The 16925-nt window shown below is 42.0% G+C and overlaps 1 protein-coding gene across 5 annotated transcripts in view; it reads left to right on the plus strand.

Moving 5' to 3' along the window:
• The window catches only part of ABCA4 (ATP binding cassette subfamily A member 4), a 122193-nt gene that overhangs the window by 62824 nt on the left and 42444 nt on the right, over positions 1-16925 (plus strand). For 4 of the 5 annotated variants that reach the window (XR_011921922.1, XM_072419855.1, XM_072419856.1 and 1 more), the window contains exons 15-21: positions 612-834; positions 8437-8658; positions 9445-9649; positions 11397-11480; positions 13087-13152; positions 14366-14557; positions 15831-16008. Coding sequence is in view for 4 of the 5 variants with exons in the window: in XM_072419855.1 (XP_072275956.1) it covers positions 612-834; positions 8437-8658; positions 9445-9649; positions 11397-11480; positions 13087-13152; positions 14366-14557; positions 15831-16008 (1170 nt within the window). In the remaining variant the exon portion in view is untranslated. The remainder of the gene's footprint in view (positions 1-611; positions 835-8436; positions 8659-9444; positions 9650-11396; positions 11481-13086; positions 13153-14365; positions 14558-15830; positions 16009-16925) is intronic. The other variant, XM_072419857.1, reaches the window with a different exon arrangement.

The following is a 16925-nucleotide window of genomic DNA, read 5'->3' on the forward strand; positions in this document are numbered from 1 at the left end:
AGTGCGTGGGTAAGCCTTTAAATGAGTGGGAGAAGAAAAGGGGTGAATCATTTGTGTTGTATGAGGAAGAGATCAGTCCAACAATCCCTAACAGTTTTCATTATGGAACCACTGGAGTCCAACCCATGGTTTGGGGTAAATGGTAAGTTATATGTCACAGTCTTAATGTATGTACGCACTGATTGGTGAAGACTCAGGCTGATGGCCATTATGGAGGGTTATGGGTGACTGTCCAGGACCTAATAGTAGAAAATTGTACTGTTTACATTTAAAATCATATAAAGTGTTATGCACTTAATTTGTGGCCCAAGAATTTTCTAAATGTCTAATTTAATAAAAAAAAGGTAATGTAGTAAGCTGTTATGTTGCTACTTCCCTTCTTTAACTCGGCCCTGCCCAAGTCACCGTACTTCTTGCAAAGTCAATATTAGGGTATGTCTCCTGCACACCTATGTTTTTAAACATTTTGCTGCACAGTCTAGTTTATGGTCAAAAAAAGGTCCACAGCTTTTTACATATGTTGAGCTTTTAAATGGATGCACAGGTTTTGAGGGCATCTAGTATTATGACCTTTTAGCTTTTTTATTGATTTTATTCTTTTTTATTTGCAGGTTTATGATAACACTGAATCGCTGCTTCCCAATTTTCATGGTGTTGTCTTGGATATACTCTCTCTCCATGTTGGTGAAGGACATTGTTCTAGAAAAGGAACTGCGACTGAAAGAGACCATGAAAAATTTGGGTGTCACCAATGATGTCATTTGGTTAACATGGTTCATTGACAGTTTTAGGGTCATGACCCTGAGTACCTTGCTTCTTACCACCGTTATTGTGGTAAGTCCCAATTCAGGTTTTCTCTTCTGGCTTAGACTATACTCATTTTTGCATATGACAAATGAATGTCTTTCTACCTTGAAAGGACCCTGGATACTAGTCTAAGGCTACACACAGGACATTGACTTCCCTGACAGTCATGGTAAAAGTATACAATGTGTTAACTTTATCCATATCATTTAACATTTTAGAATATCTGTTAAAACCCAGCTAAAGCCAATCGTGTTGATTAGTGTATATTTCAAGTATTGTATTTGGACCTGAACTTTTCAAATCCAAAAACTCATGTAATAGTGGTTTTCATTATCTGTGTAACATATTTGGGACCTCCCAAGCCTTTTAGCTTCCTGTTGTAAATAATTAAAATTGATTAAATATGGTTTCAACTATATTGCAGGTAAGTTCAGTTTGGCGTCTATTGTTCAAGGTTACATCAGACTTAACACCCTCCCCCCGACTAATCCAATACATTTGGTCAATAAAACAGATATTCTGTCCACCACTTTGTTTATATATCAACCTGATGCCTTGTTTAATGTTAGGTTTAATTTAGCTTTAATAGGTAGAAATTTGGGCCCTTCCTGTATCCATTTCCCCAAATTCACCATTTTGCTAACCTTACCAAAATGTTGCCCATTTAGACTAGTTCTTGTGAATCTAAAATCTGGTATATTATACATTACAAAGCAAATGTAATTTACTGGTATTGATAGATGTTATATAGACCAGTAATCTAAAATCATGTTTAATATGAATGAATGCAACCATCTTTTCACATGTTATGTATGACCCCTAGCAGACAAGTCTAAATATACATGTTTGGGAGACTTCCCTTACAGGTGCCTCACATAGCCCAAAGGTATTTGTATTGCTTGACCTGTATTTCCGTAATGGCTGAATGATTATCTGCAAGCTTTAGATTTTCTTAGAATTTCATTCAAAGCAAATGCACTTTCTGCATTCCAACACACTGCCCAGATCGATGTTTGATTATCTCCTTGTCTTGTCAGATCTGATAGAACTGATAAAGCAAATAGAAAATCTGGAGCAAAGGAATGCCCATAATGTAATACCTTTTGTGGAACTACAATTACCAGCATTCAGAAAAATAAAGCCTCCCTAACCAGCAACTGTGCTTTCATATAGCAGCACAAAAAACATTTAAATTGCAACTGGTTAATGATTATGTCAAGGCAAAAAAAAAAAATACACATGACTGTGATAGGGCTGAGTTCCTGCAGGCTGTGCCCCACTCCCACCTCACCACCCCACCACTTTACCCCCAAACACACACCGAGACAACAACTTGGTTAAATAGCCCCTTTGGGCCGTTTATTAACAAATAACTTAAATATTAACTCTTTTAATAAATACCCATAAAATAACTATAAATAACAATATATAAACACATAATTATTAAATAATAACTTACAAATAACTGTAACTAATACATTAATAAAACATCCTTTTCCTAAACACACCCCCTGGTTACTGGTCCTCGAAGGCCCACTATTGTAACCCCTTGCACATAATGGGTCTGCACCGCCGTGATATGTAATGCTCCCAGCCGCACCTCAAGCTCGGGAACGATACCAGCAGCACTCACAGCCCTACCACAAAACAATTTACCACTCCCAACAACAACCTTACCGAGGGTCCCATACCATAGATGAGACCCTCACTCACACTGAAACAGTCCAATACAACTCCTTCCCCCGAGGACCTCACCACCACGGCTCCACAAAAGCAACACCTTGCCCTTGTGCGCCCCGCCACACCCTGACAGCTCTCTGAATTCCTTCCTGCAATCCTAGACACCACAGATCCATACCCACATCAGACAAGTGCACCCCATCAGCCTCCAAATACAACCCTAAGTCCCCTTCCAACTCCATATGCCGGACTACCACCCCTCCCATTCCGTGCCACAAAGCCCCCCACCGATTTGTTAAGCTTAACCCTAGCTTTATTCACCTGGGCCACTGACCGAGCGCCTCGCCATTGTGTCCTGGCCACCACATCGGACCAGACCACTATGACACCCGGCAACAAAGTAAGCAGTCTAAGCAGGTCCAACCTAATGTCCCTGGATAATTCCCTAACTGGCCTCCTCCCCAAATCCTTCCCCCCCCATGTGCAACACCAACACATTTGGACTCCTATCCCACTGCAAATACCGACGAACCTCTGCCAGCAGCCTACTCCATTGCATCCCGGGCACTCCAATCCACCGAATTACAACTTCGGCACAAGGGAAACCCAGCTGCCGCCTATCCGGCCGTAATGCTGCTCGTCTGGCCCCCCGGCTCACATAGGAGTGCCCGATGATCCAAACAAGACACTGGGAACCACCTAAAACAGAATAACAAAATTATGCACAACAAGATACCAGTCATCCCTTATGAAGGCCGCACGTATGACCTAAAACGCCCCCCCAGGCCTAATCGCCAAAAATTTCCTCACAGCCTCCACCGGACACACCAAACCCCCACTCAAACTCTTTAAAATAATATCCACCCCCTTACCCCCCTGGTCTGTTTTTGGCCTGGCCAGACGAATCCTAATTTGCTCACCGTCACACCCTACATCACTCACCTGAATCCCTCGCGGCTTTTTTTTTGCCTGGCTGACCAGCTCCCCAATTCTAAAAGCCCCCAAAAAAGCTAAAACGAATGCCACTCTGAACAATGCCCTCTCATAACAATTACTACAGATCCCCTGTAACCTCTTCACCAATGCTATCAACAAGGGGAACGACACCGGCCTTCTCCCATCCATTCTTACTCTCCCCTTACTAAACCCCTTCACCGCCTGTCGCACTAAAAACTCCTTACTCAAATACTTCAACCCCATTAACTTGAACAGGAAGGCCAAGCCTGCTAATTTTTTATTCATAACAGCCACGGACACCCCCCTCTCAAAACAGCGACACAAAAAATAAATCAGCACCCCCTTAAAATCCTCTTCTGACCTGGCCCCCCCGCATTCCTCACAGAAATCCCACCATTCTTTCCATACCGCCGAATACGCCAACCCTGTAGCCGAACTCACTGAATGCCGAATCATACCCGCTACAATGCCAAGGGGATCTTCCACAGTTCCTGAGGGCACGTGACACCATGCCGCTCCGCCCCTGGAACCAGTTGCCGGAACCGCTTCCACTGAAACCGAGACAGAGTCAGCTAAATTGTTAACAGTACCAGGGATATGCACAGCAGCCATCGTAATGTTCCAGCGAAGGCAAAATAAAAACCAACTGCCTCAGCAATCTAATCACCAGCGGCGAAGATGCCGAATAGGCATTCACCGCCTGAACCACACCCAGATTGTCACAGCAAAACCTTATCCGTTTATTTGCAAGCTCCCCACCCCACAACTCCAGCGCTACTACAATAGAGAACAGCTCTAAGACCGCCAAATTTGCCAACAAACCAGCCTCCCTCCAGGACTTAGGCCAAGGCTCAGCACTCCATTTACCCTGCCAAAATGCCCTGTACCCAGATGCTCCTGCCACATCTGTAAATAACTCCAGGTCGGCATTCCAAACCGGCCCCACTAACCAAACTGACCTCCCATTGTACTCGTTCAAAAATCTCCTCCAAACCTCTAAATCCTCCCTCCAGTCCTTGCGCATATCAATAAAATGCCCTGAGCAGCTTACCCCAGCTGTAGCCGCCGCCAATCTCCTCGCAAATATCCGCCCCATAGGCATGATCCGGCAGGCAAAATTTAACTTACCCAGGAGTGACTGCAAGTCCCTCAACGCAAGTTTTTTTCTGTCCACCGCCCTTGCCACATCAATCTGTAATGCCTCCAACTTGTCTTCTGGCAATCGACACTCCATCGCCACGGTGTCAATTGTGATCCCCAGAAAAAACAACTCCGTCGTTGGGCCCTCCGATTTATCTTTCCCCAAGGGCACACTGAACTTGTCTGCCAAGAAATCTAATGTCACCACCAACACCCTACACATCGCCGACTCGGGTGGCCCGATGAAAAGAAAATCGTCCAGGTAATGGATGACCGAATCTACCCTGGCTACCTCCAGCACTGTCCATTCCAAAAACGAACTAAAAGTTTCAAACAGCGTACACGACAAAGGGTACCCCATCGGCAAACAGCGGACCACATAGAATGCTCCTTCCCATGTGCAACCCAAAAAACGCTGACTATCCGGGTGCACCGGTAATAACCGAAAGGCCGCCTCTATGTCCGCCTTTGCCAACAGGGCTCCTCTGGCATACTTACGCACCGATTTCAGTGCGCTGTTGAACGACGTATAGGATACGGAACAAAGGCGGGGGTCAGTCGCCTCATTCACCTATGCACCGGCCGGGAAAGACAAATGGTGAATGAGCCGAAATTTGTTTGGCTCCTTCTTGGGCACCACCCCTAAAGGAGAAATCACCAAGTGCTCCACCAGGAGCTCTGGGAGTCCAATCCCACCTCCTTCCTCAATTTTTCCCCTACCACCTCCGGGTGTAATCTTGCTGACTTCCAATTCCTTGCCACTGGGGGGAGCTCCTTCAATGAGCAAGGAATCCGAAAACCCTCTGTGAACCCCTCTTCCAAGAGCTTAGCAGCCGCCTGGTCCGGATACCTACATAGGAAAGGCCGCATTGGACCTACCTTCACCGGCGTCATCCCTCTTTCCAGCGGCATCCGACCCTCTCCACTGCCTGCTCGTAAACAGCGGGCTGCTCCATGCATGTCCCCGCACTTTGCACATTCATGCTTGAAACAGCAGGCCTGGCCGAACTTGCACCCCCCTTCATTAAATGGCCAACACACCCCTTTCTTACAGAAGGCCGAGGGCTCGAAAGGTGACAGACCACCACCCCCAAAAAGGGCTGCACGCCCCCGCTCCTCCCCGGCCTCATCAGCTTCATCCACAATCCAATGTCCTTGTGGTCACACCGAACCAACGAACGAAAAGCTTTCCGCTGCCTAGATATGACTGCTCGTCAGATATGACTGCTCGTCATATCTGAGCCACGCTACCCCCCCCCATAAGTCCTATGAGCCTCCCCAATTGCATCCAAATAAAAGAAAAGGGCCGAGCAATGCCCTGGTTCCTTTTCTCCCAACACACTGGCGAATATTGCAAACGCTTGCAACCAATTAGCAAACGTCCGTAGGATCAACCTGTACCGCTTCGACTCCTCTTCCTTCCGCCACTCATCTTGGAACCGATCCAATTGAAAACGCTCCAACGGCAACAATGTAAAAAGGTCCACATACTCACCTTTCCAGATTTGCTTGCGGCCCCCTAGACCATCCTGCCTACTGGGCACCTCACGCCTTCCCCCATTTTCTGAATCCCCCCCTTTCCTTAACAGACACTCACCGGCCGCAAGCTCTCCCTCCAACAGGTCCTCTTCAGCCTCCTGCTCAGGCACTTCCTGGACCACCCAGGATCGGGAAGCCGCTTGCCACCCCTGCTGTTTTTTCTATTCCTCTCTGCGCAGCTTCCCCCTGCCTGGCCGACACCAGCAGGACCCCTTCCTCCACTCTGCGCTGTCCGGCCGCACTGCCTCCACTGCCAGCCCTCATGCAGCCAGCCGCATCCTCCAGAAGCGGGCCGGCTCTTCTCCCTGCACTTCCGGAGATCCGGACACTTGCCACCAGCACACTGGTCCCGCCCCTTACTGCTGACGAGCCGGATCTTTTTCTTGGAGACTCCCGGCCCAGTGGCCCTGCCTCCTCCTCACGCCCGTCCGTCCCCGCCTCCCGTTCCTCCACTGCGGCCATCCTGGAGAAGGGAACAGGTGCCCTGCTTCTGTCCAGCTCCCCTGCACTTGCCGCCAGATCCAGGGAGCCCCGCGGCTCCCTCCTATTGTGGCCGGAGCCCCGCAACTCTGCCCTACTGCTGGACCCTAGTAATCCGCCCTGGGGCGCCCCCCCCCCCCCCCCCCCCGTGAGCGCACCCCCTGTCCACGTGCCCGTGCACGCTGCCACCCTCATGCCCAGCAAGCCTTCTCGGGGCTTGCACTACTGATCGCACAGGGCTAGAAGGGGGGGACCTCTGTCTGCTCCCCCCCTTCCACCCTGGGGCTCTGCCTGAGAAGAGGATTCCTCTCAGCTGTACCAGCCTCAGCAGCAGACACACGCTGAGCTGAAGACCCTGGAGGGTCCCTAATGGGGCTCCTAGTGCGGCAGCAAGCCCTAGGGGGTTCAGGACTCAGGCACACCGGAGGCCTAGATCTCCAAGGCCGTCTTGCGTCCGCTCCCCTGACTGTGCGGACCGAAGCAACCCCCTGTAGAGCAGTCTCTACCTGATCCTGCAGCCAGCCAGGCCCCCTATATGCAGCTAACACCTTCCTCTCCTATCCTCCATCAAAAAAGGAAGATTTTGTATGGTGCACTAAACACCTATAAACACCTATAAAGGAAGGGCTAAATTTAGATTTCATGTTATCTTGGGGACAGCAGAATAATGATATCATTTTGTGCAAAGTCTATCCCCACTTTATTCTGGAGGATGTTGGATGCAGCATATGTTTGGTTAAATAAAGAGCTGCTCTTTGAATTGTGCAGGTCACTGTAGTAAAATGTAAATGGATGATTTGCTAGATAGGTAAGTATGGTGACAGTGGAAGGGTTAAGAGTGGCATGTGTGTTAGAGAATAACTTGATAGGTATCAGATGTTGTGAACTTATCTAAAGCTAATAATAATATTATATATTCTTATGTTAACAGACTAAAAATAAAGTATTATTATTCTAGCACACTTGCCACTCTTTTCTTCCTTTCTTCCTCTCTGTCACTGTATTTACCTGTGCAGATCACTGAAATAAAAAAAGGTAGAGAAGGGTTCACAATTCCTAAAATTAGGAGAAGGTCTTGTCCCTACCCCCAGCCTGTTGGCCTGTGCCAGTGAATGAGAAGCACATATTGATGGACCTATGTTGTGGTCACTCTTTTTGTCACTCTGTTTTCTGTTAGTACATGAGCACTGAATTGTAACTGAATATGTTTGTACTGCCCCTTCCTTCCATTCTTTGCTGTGTTGTGTAGGTGGCTGCAAAGGTCCGATACCAATTCCCATTCTGGTTCTTAAACTTCTTGGATAAATTTATTAGACAGGTGCTTAACAAATCATGTAGAACAGATCACAGGACTACAGAACATGTGAACTCCAATAATAAAATATCCCATTATTTGTTCTGAGCCGAATTGATTAATTCTTTATGTCCCATAGTCCATATATTTCTCTTTATGCCTTACAAAAGCTGTTATTCCTGTAATGCTTACTAGATTGTAAGTACTTCGGGGCAGGGTTCTCTCCTCCTGTATCACTGTCTGTATTAGTCTGTCAATTGCAATCCTTATTTAATGTACAGTGCTGCGTAATATGTTGGCGCTATATAAATCCTGTTTATAAATAATAATAATAATAATAATGCTTCATTCTTAATATGTTTTTGTATGTATTGTCATTTAGTGTTTTTTTTAGATCAGTTCTTCTATGTTCTCTTAAAGAGGTTCTGGTTTATTTCCTCTCCTTTCTTATCTCTGTGTCAGAATCCCATTTTCCTGTTCTCTCTTGTTTTATCCACAATAAGAGCTCACGCTGATTGAGTTTCTTTTTCTGGTTGCAGGGTGGCGGAGTCCTTCACTACAGCAATCCTTTAATCCTGTTCTTCTTTCTGATGGCTTTCACGCTCTCCACCATCATGCAGGGTTTCCTCATGAGTGTCTTCTTCTCTAAAGCCAACCTGGCAGCAGCCTGCAGCGGGGTCATCTATTTCACACTCTACTTGCCACACATCCTGTGCTTTGCTTGGCAGGACCGCATGACTTTTAAGTTGAAAACAATGGCAGTACGTTTTTGTGCTTTGCTTCTAATAGAGTACTGTGCTTTTTTTGGTGTTTCTTTACTTAAGACTATTTGTAAAGAAAGATTGAAAGAAAATATAGCAGAAATAATTTTAATATCAATAATATTATTATTATTGTTACAAGCAAATGTAATATTTCTCATCAATGAGTTAAATAAAGCAGAATGATTTTTGATTATGCTACACTGGGAACATTTGTAGGGCAGGAGCTTGGGAGATAATAGAGAGGACTAAAAAAGAAAACTAAAGAGGTAATTGTAGTCTATGGATGAATGATTTAAAAAATCTAAATATTTAAACTTAGATTTAAACTTATCAAGGGGATGGGGGTAGTAGAGGAAATAGCTGATCAGAACTGGGTAATGGCCTCTTGGAAAAGAAACAAAATAGGAGCTAACTGTAGATGATGGAAGGCCTGGATGGCAATATGATGGGTACAGGTAAAGCTTAAGATACATCCATCCTTGAACAGTCCTTGAACATACAGCTAGTAGAAAACATATTTGTAATGATAAGGACATTTTGCATCTCTCCAAGCTGCTTCATTAGAAAACTGGTGAAGCAGCTTGGAAAGCTGTGAAACGTGTTCAACATTACAAGTTCAATTGAATGTGACTAACTTACCACTAGATACACATCGACCTGGATAAATGAGAACCTACAGACATCATAAAAATGCATAATTCCCATTTTCATCTCACCCTTGTGATTATAAAAATCTATAGATAATATAACATGGAATTCATTATGGGTATAATATTGTTGCAGAGCATTTTGTCCCCAGTGGCTTTTGGATTTGGAACAGAGTATTTGTCTAGATACGAAGAACAAGGCCTGGGCCTCCAATTTGGAAACATCCGGAAAAGCCCAGTGGAGGGAGATGAGTACAGCTTCCTGTTCTCCATATTCATGATGCTTTTTGATGCCCTTGTGTACTGGACTTTTGCATGGTACATTGACCATGTCTTTCCAGGTAGGAATACCATCTTCAAACCCCAATATCTTAGAAAATGATAATAGACATGTAATTGGTTCTGGTAGGAGGATGTACATTAATGTAATACATGCTTAATTTAGGTTATATTGTACATTTAGGGTATAATGGTACATCTTGTACCAACCATTAAACTAAATGGCCAATTGCAATATTTGACATAAAGATAACTATGAGAAGGCAATCTTCAATCTGTAAAAGAAACATGGCACAGTTGGAAAAAAAACACCCTGCTCAAGGTATTCTAGACTAAAGTTGACTTTCTGATTAAAGCAATTCTGCAAGGTTTCCTGGATGACATTATTTATTTAGTGATTGGTTGCTGAAATTGCCAATTTTAGTAAGCATGTCACTTATTCATTCCATATACACTCTATGTTAATCTGTTTCAGAGCTTAGACATGGCTAACCTTCCCCATTCTTTATATAACAATGTTTGGGCCTGGTTGATTGACCACTCAGGCACCTGGCATGTTGTCATGGGGGGTTGAGAAGGACATTGCTACCTCATATCTAGGAGGAGAGAGAGTATGGTAAAGGTTTAGTGAAGGGGCTATGGAGTATCAAGAACACAAGTTATTTTTTACTTTTTCATTGAAGTGAACTACAGGTAGTCCCGAGTTAAGGACATCCGACATACGAACGCCTCCTAGATGTGAACAGGGCTTCCCTGCTTGATTCCGTGCAGGAGGCTTGGAGGGGGCAATTTGCATGACTTGCAAAAGAAAACTCTTTTGCTAAACACAGCTGAGGTTGTGGGTAATCTTAGGGGGATGAGCACTTCTGTAACCTTTTGTTACTCTTTAATGACTAAGACAAACTATGCAGTTGTTTCTTTTTGCATATCAAAGCACAGCTTGCTCCAGAAGTTAATGAATTGCTTTGTTTGTGACCACGGTGCCTAATATTATGTTGAAACAAACATCTGTCATAAAATACATTTATTGAAATAATGTACCTGTTCCGACTTACATAAAAATTCAACTTAAGAACAAACCTACAGTCCCTATCTTGTATGTAACCCGGGGACTACCTGTAATAGAATCATTAGTAGTGAGTTGGTCTTATTCACACAGCCACTTGTGACTCTGCATTCCTGGGTACTTCAGTGTGTTTAAAAAGTCTGATGTCCCAACCCCTTCACTCACAGGCCTTCACAGCATATTCAGCATCAAGAGCACAGGCCTTTATAACCACAGAAATAAAAATGTATACTACCTTGCCTGACCAGGGCTGGCACAGTATTTCTGTTCCATGGTACTCTGGTGTCCATTATGGTGTGCCAGAAGCTGGCTTGGAGGATAGTGCCAGACTGTTAGCCTTCGTTTTAAGACTATTAGCTACCATAAGCATTGGGGCAAGTATGGCAAAGCACAATCATGTGCAGAGAAATGTAAAAACGTGATTTTTGCTAGCATGTTATTTGATTCCTTTCAGAGTGATAATTGCCTTAACAGTGAACAGCCTCAACTCCTTTATCAGATGAATGCTTTTGGAAAGCCACTGAGACTTTACCGCTGCAACAGTAAAGACAGATAAGAAGCGGTTTCCCTTTCAAATCTTAAAAAAAAAAGTTACAGAAAAAAACTAATTTTTGCCTCCTATAAAAGGCTTGTCTACCCTTTTAGATAAAGTAAAAAAATGTGAATATCGGTCTGCATTACCTGTAGTGACACACAATATTTGTATGTTTTATGCAATAATATTTAATCTCTCTATATTTTAGGGGAATATGGCATCCCAAAACCCTGGTACTTTCCATTCATGGCAAACTATTGGTTTACCTTTCAAAATTATTGGGAAGGTGATGGTAAGAAAAATTCTCTTCTAATCATTCTGAATGAGAATGTGTAGGCATTTTGTGACTGAGTAAAAAGATTAGACACAGTACAGTGGGAATATTATTGTGGCTTTGAACTTCTAATTGGCCTATAATTATATTTATAGAATTACTGGGCAGTGACTCATCAATATGACTTTGATGCTAATGAGAAATTTCAAACAGAGAAATAAAGGGCTAATATTAGTGCATTGTAATATGAGATTATCTTTCCTTAGATAAAATGAAGTTTTGTATAACAATGTTAGGAGGGCAGGGATTTATTATTATAGCTGAACTCCAGGCAAACATTTAAATATGGAGCTAGATTTCCTTGCATTTTTTGTATTTCTTTTCACATAGTCCTGACATTTTTACAGCTCTGCCACATGGCACAACCCAGTCTGGCAGGGCAGGAGACCCCATTCATCTTTCTACAATTTAGTAACACTTACAGATCTTGTTCTCCCCAACCCTTGTAACTGAACAGTAAGGAAAGGCATCAGACTGCTGGGCTCATCTCTCGCACATTGGGTCCGATTTATCAAAGCTCCCCAAGACTGGAGAAGATAGCCTATCAGCAAACCTGGAATGGATCTGGTCCTAGATTAAAAACATTTACCAACAACTAGCAAAGTCATGGAGAGCTTTATTAAATAAGACCCATTGCACTCTCTCCTTAAGCTAGCTGGCTTATTTTGCTGGCCCTCCTTCTCCGAGTCATAGTTTTTCTGTGCAGAGACTGAAGAAGGCCGATAGCAAGTCAAATTTAGGTCAGCCTGGCCATTCAAGACTCCGAAGAAGCCCAGAAGAAGACACATTATTCACATTATGGAAAAACATGGGAGCCCAGGGAGTGCGGCTGTACGTGCCATTGCTATCTTTGTCAAGAAGTGTCAGAGAGCGAGTACTGAACCTGACAGTGCAGCAGGAAAAACCAGCACCAGATGCTGTGGAATGGCTCCTTGGAGATTGTTGGTCGTTCTTTAGGTAGTATGACATAATTGGCCTGATTTATTAAAGCTCCCCAAGGCTGGAGAGAATAGACTTTCAAGGGTGAACCTGGGTGATCCAGCAAACCTGGAATGGAGTGCTTAAAGTTTGCTATTAATTAGTAAATGTTTTTAATCCTGGACCAGATCCATTTCAGATTTTTTTGGTCACCCAGGTATCAGTCTTCTAAAGTTCCTTTACAGTAGGACTAGAGTGTGCATAGAAGAAGCAGGACAAGGAGCCAATGATTTCCTGTGCTGACGTGATGTCACGTGATGAAGCATGGTGATAAAGAGTGGTGATAGGAGGAGATGAGAAATGAGTTCATCATAGTCAAAGACTGGGGCAGGCCCGGGACAGCCTAGGGCCGGAAGAATATTGGTAGCTATCTGCCTTAGAATACCTAATTGCAGAAAAAATGTTTGCAGGGGAATTAAGGTACAAATATTGCAGTAAAATCTTATGTGGTTGTTTTATGTTTTAATGGACTATTCATTTTTATTTTATTTTTTGGTCCTGTATAACTTGGGATAGTATAGTATGATGTTTGTTGTTATATACTGTGCATATTTTAAAATTTGTAATAATGACTTGCTATCTTTAGGTGACTCAATAGAAACAGAGCTTTCTGTCCATGAACATGTTGAAGATGGTCCAGAGGATAGCCCTGGTAAGGACAACAAAAACAATCTACCTTAAGTGGACTAAATATTGTTAATAAAAATTATTATATATTATATAATCATTATTATGTAAATTCTGGTTGTCTTTAGAGAAGGTATCTGCTATTTCCATGAGTACACTGGGCACCATTAAACAGACTGTGGCTCTAAGATCCATGAACATTTAGTTCCAACCCAGTTAAATAGCTGAATAAGTAGTAAAGATCATGTGTATGTAAGGTTGGAGCACAGTGACTTAAATTAGACAATCATTTAACAACTTCGCTACCTTTTTTAAAAACTACATTTTTAAAGGTTATTACAGATTATAGAATAGTATAATTACATTTTAATGTGTTAACTTTGAACACTTTAGGATAAGGAAAAGACCACTTCTCCCAGCTATAGGATTATTTCACTTCAGCCTAAGTCTATGCACACATTTCAGATGACCGTCACCAGTTACGAATAGTCAGGAGAGAATCTGACGTGTACAGTGATCGCCCAATGTCGTTTGTGGATCCATCCTAAAGGATCCATGAACGACCATTATACAATGGAAAAGAGCACAGCAGGGTGCCACTCGCTTATTCTCCTCCCTTCTCTCTCAATGGACCTGATTTATTAAAGCTCTCCAGCAATTTAGGCACAGTTTTTTACAGCCTGTTATTATTATATATTTACAGCCTGTTAATTATAAAACCAGTCACAACCTGAGTAGAAAAGTCTGTACCTTGCCAGCAGCTGCATTGTGGCAATCTCTTACTCTGTGTGGGAGAATTGGTCTTACTACAGATGTTCAGCACTCCCCCCACTAAAAAAAAAACTCATCTATGCCATGGTACTCATCTATGCCATGGTACTCATTTATGCCAACACAAAACACATGAATAGAAGGGCCAGAAACCCACATCCAAAAGAAAAGCTTACTTTCAGACATTTCCAAGTGATAATATGGCAACAAAATATATATTTAAGCTATTAGACCCTAGTAGGTCTTTTAAACATATAAATTGTGTAATATGAAATCAAGTAGAATAGAGGTACAATCCCACATCCATAACTTGTAAAAAGAGCTATATTGCATTAAAAACAATTTATAAATTACATTTCTAAATTTAGCTTGCATTTAAGGATTATAAATATGCTGTATGTGTCTAGGGTTACCAAATGTGTAATTTGTAATATTGTAATATTTGTAATTGTGTTTAATGCTCTTAGCTAATACTCATGTAGATGAAAATAAAGGCAACCAAAATAAACCAGCAGAAGAAAAAGCTCATGTTCCAAAAGACAATAAACTGACAGATAAGGATGCCTGCAAACATAAAGCAAAGAAAGAAAAACAGAAAGAGGAGAAGCAGGCGAAGGATGAACAAGAGAAGGAGAGAAAGGACAAGGATGAATCATTTGGTAAAACCTAGTTGCAGTGGGCTTGTAGAATAGAATACATGGCAAGTGGTTCCTGGACCAAAGCAGAGTCTGTTTATTAAAGTGTATTGATATCACAAACTTTTTTTGGGTTTGTATACCGGTAGGATCCAAAATCCCCAGTGTTTATTGGAAGAATACATATATCCAATAATTTAATTATGGTAAAGCTTCAGCCTCTAGGAAAGTATGTATACAGAACAGGGTACAACCCCATCTAGAAGCTGTACAACTACACATGCAATACAAGCACAGTTTATTGGTAATCACAAGAAGAGGAAATAGGGACAATTGCCTAAGTGTATAGTCTATTCAATGGGACAGCAATAACAATTATTGATCAGAATTTTAATTTTCCCTACTCAATCCAAAAATAAAAACTTTACCATCAGTATGTTGCTTTTTCCCATATATTACTCCTTCTGGTTAAGTAGAGGACTGTCTCCTCCACTTAACACGTTTTTAAGGGGATAAAAATGAACCACTGTAATAAAAGACAATGTTTATAGTAAGGGAAATTTTAGACATATTGTAATGCTAAAGCAGCTATCATGAATCTGCAGATTTGTCCTCCTGCAGCACCATCATGATATCTCTCCTCTTTGGTGGGTTTTATTACAAAATGATGGTTAATTTGATCCAGTGACATTTGAACTCTTACACAAGTATTATTCATAGTCTTTGTACTATTCTTCTGTTTTATTAGATGTAAGATTTGGGTAGGGCTTAGGGGGCATCTAAACCTTTTAAAGTCAGTCATTAGAACTTAAGTAGAACGGGCTTAGTGCTTTCCAACCATGGCTGTTTTTATGTAGTAATATTCAAGATATGTCTATTCTTACTATATAATGTAATGAATAGTAATGTTGCAAAAATGGTTACTATCACTATTAAATATGCTTTCAGTGTGACCTAATGGTAGATCATGCTTTTTCTTTCATCACATTCAAAGAAACTCATCTAATTTATTATTCTGGCAACCCAACAGGTTGTTGATAAAATCTGATTGGTGTAGATGTCAGAGGGATCTGCTTGCTAATGGAAGGCCTTTCGAAAAACCAATATAAATCAGATGGCCATTTTAGGCACTACACTAAACAGCACACCTTAGTATGAACATACTTCTAAACATACCCTTAAGCTCACCATAAGTCAAAGTCCAAAAATACCAAAATACATGTATGTTTAAAATCCCTGTGCTAAACACCCTGTTCTAAAATTAGAGACATAAATTATTCCTGATTCCCATTTGCAGCAAATTCATTTTTTGAGCCCGAACCTCCAGGAATGATGCCAGGTGTGTGTATTCAAGATCTTGTCAAAGTCTATGCAAACACCTACAAGCCTGCAGTGGACATGGTCAATATCACCTTTTATGAAGGGCAAATAACAGCTTTTCTAGGCCACAATGGGGCTGGAAAAACAACAATACTGTAAGTTATTCTACCATCTTTCCTAATATAACGACCTATCTTTTAAAAGTCATTATGGTTTTTCTTGGCATTCAAACCTATACTTAAAAAAGAACTAAGGATTATCCAAGAAAATAATCATTAGGGACCAACATAAGTTACTTGCCATTATTTTTGTTTGTACTAAAAGTTTAGTAACAAGTCTTGCTTTCATCAAATCCTGTGAAAATGCCAAGTTCTAAAAAAATTTCTTGCATCTCGTTACTTTAAAGTTAGAACTCTTTGTGTACTGTAAATACTTGCTTTGGGTCTGTAACTTAAAGTATTATAGTCAGATAGTAAATATGATAGCCACATTGTCTACATTCTCAGCAGAAGGACAGTAATGACAACCTGCATGTTTCTGCATGGCAGGTTTCCTGTGAAGTTACTCAATGTTTTTATTTTGTTAAATGATCCATAGTTATATGATCCATACATATAGTTTAATAAGGTAATGTGTACATAGATGTCTTTTGCTACATCATTGCATTGGGTGTGCTAAGAAAACAGGAGATAGGGGAGGGATGGCTAAAGAAGGAGCCATAATATAGTATTGGGACAGAAGAGAATAGACCATGTTGTTGTAGACGTTGTCTCTGTTTCTAGAATTTGTTAAGACAACATGGTCATATATTCTTAGATCATTCATCTTTATTTTCAAATATAGCCATAGCCACAATATTTAGGCCACATCCTTACATCCACATAAGGTAACCACTGTGGTGTCTAAGCTGTTGGACTGTTTGTTTTTTTGCATACTGATTTTTTTTCTACCTCCCGATGGGGAGTTTAGAGGATCCTAGTCCCTAGAACTTTTTGCTGCTCAACCCTTGAGGTGACCAGCCCAACACTTTTTCTCCAGCAAAGTGCCATCAGTGGGAGGCTTGGTAAGATCC

The sequence above is a fragment of the Pyxicephalus adspersus genome, chromosome 8, assembly GCF_032062135.1.
Source record: "Pyxicephalus adspersus chromosome 8, UCB_Pads_2.0, whole genome shotgun sequence".
In the NCBI taxonomy this organism is placed as follows: Eukaryota; Metazoa; Chordata; class Amphibia; order Anura; family Pyxicephalidae; genus Pyxicephalus; species Pyxicephalus adspersus.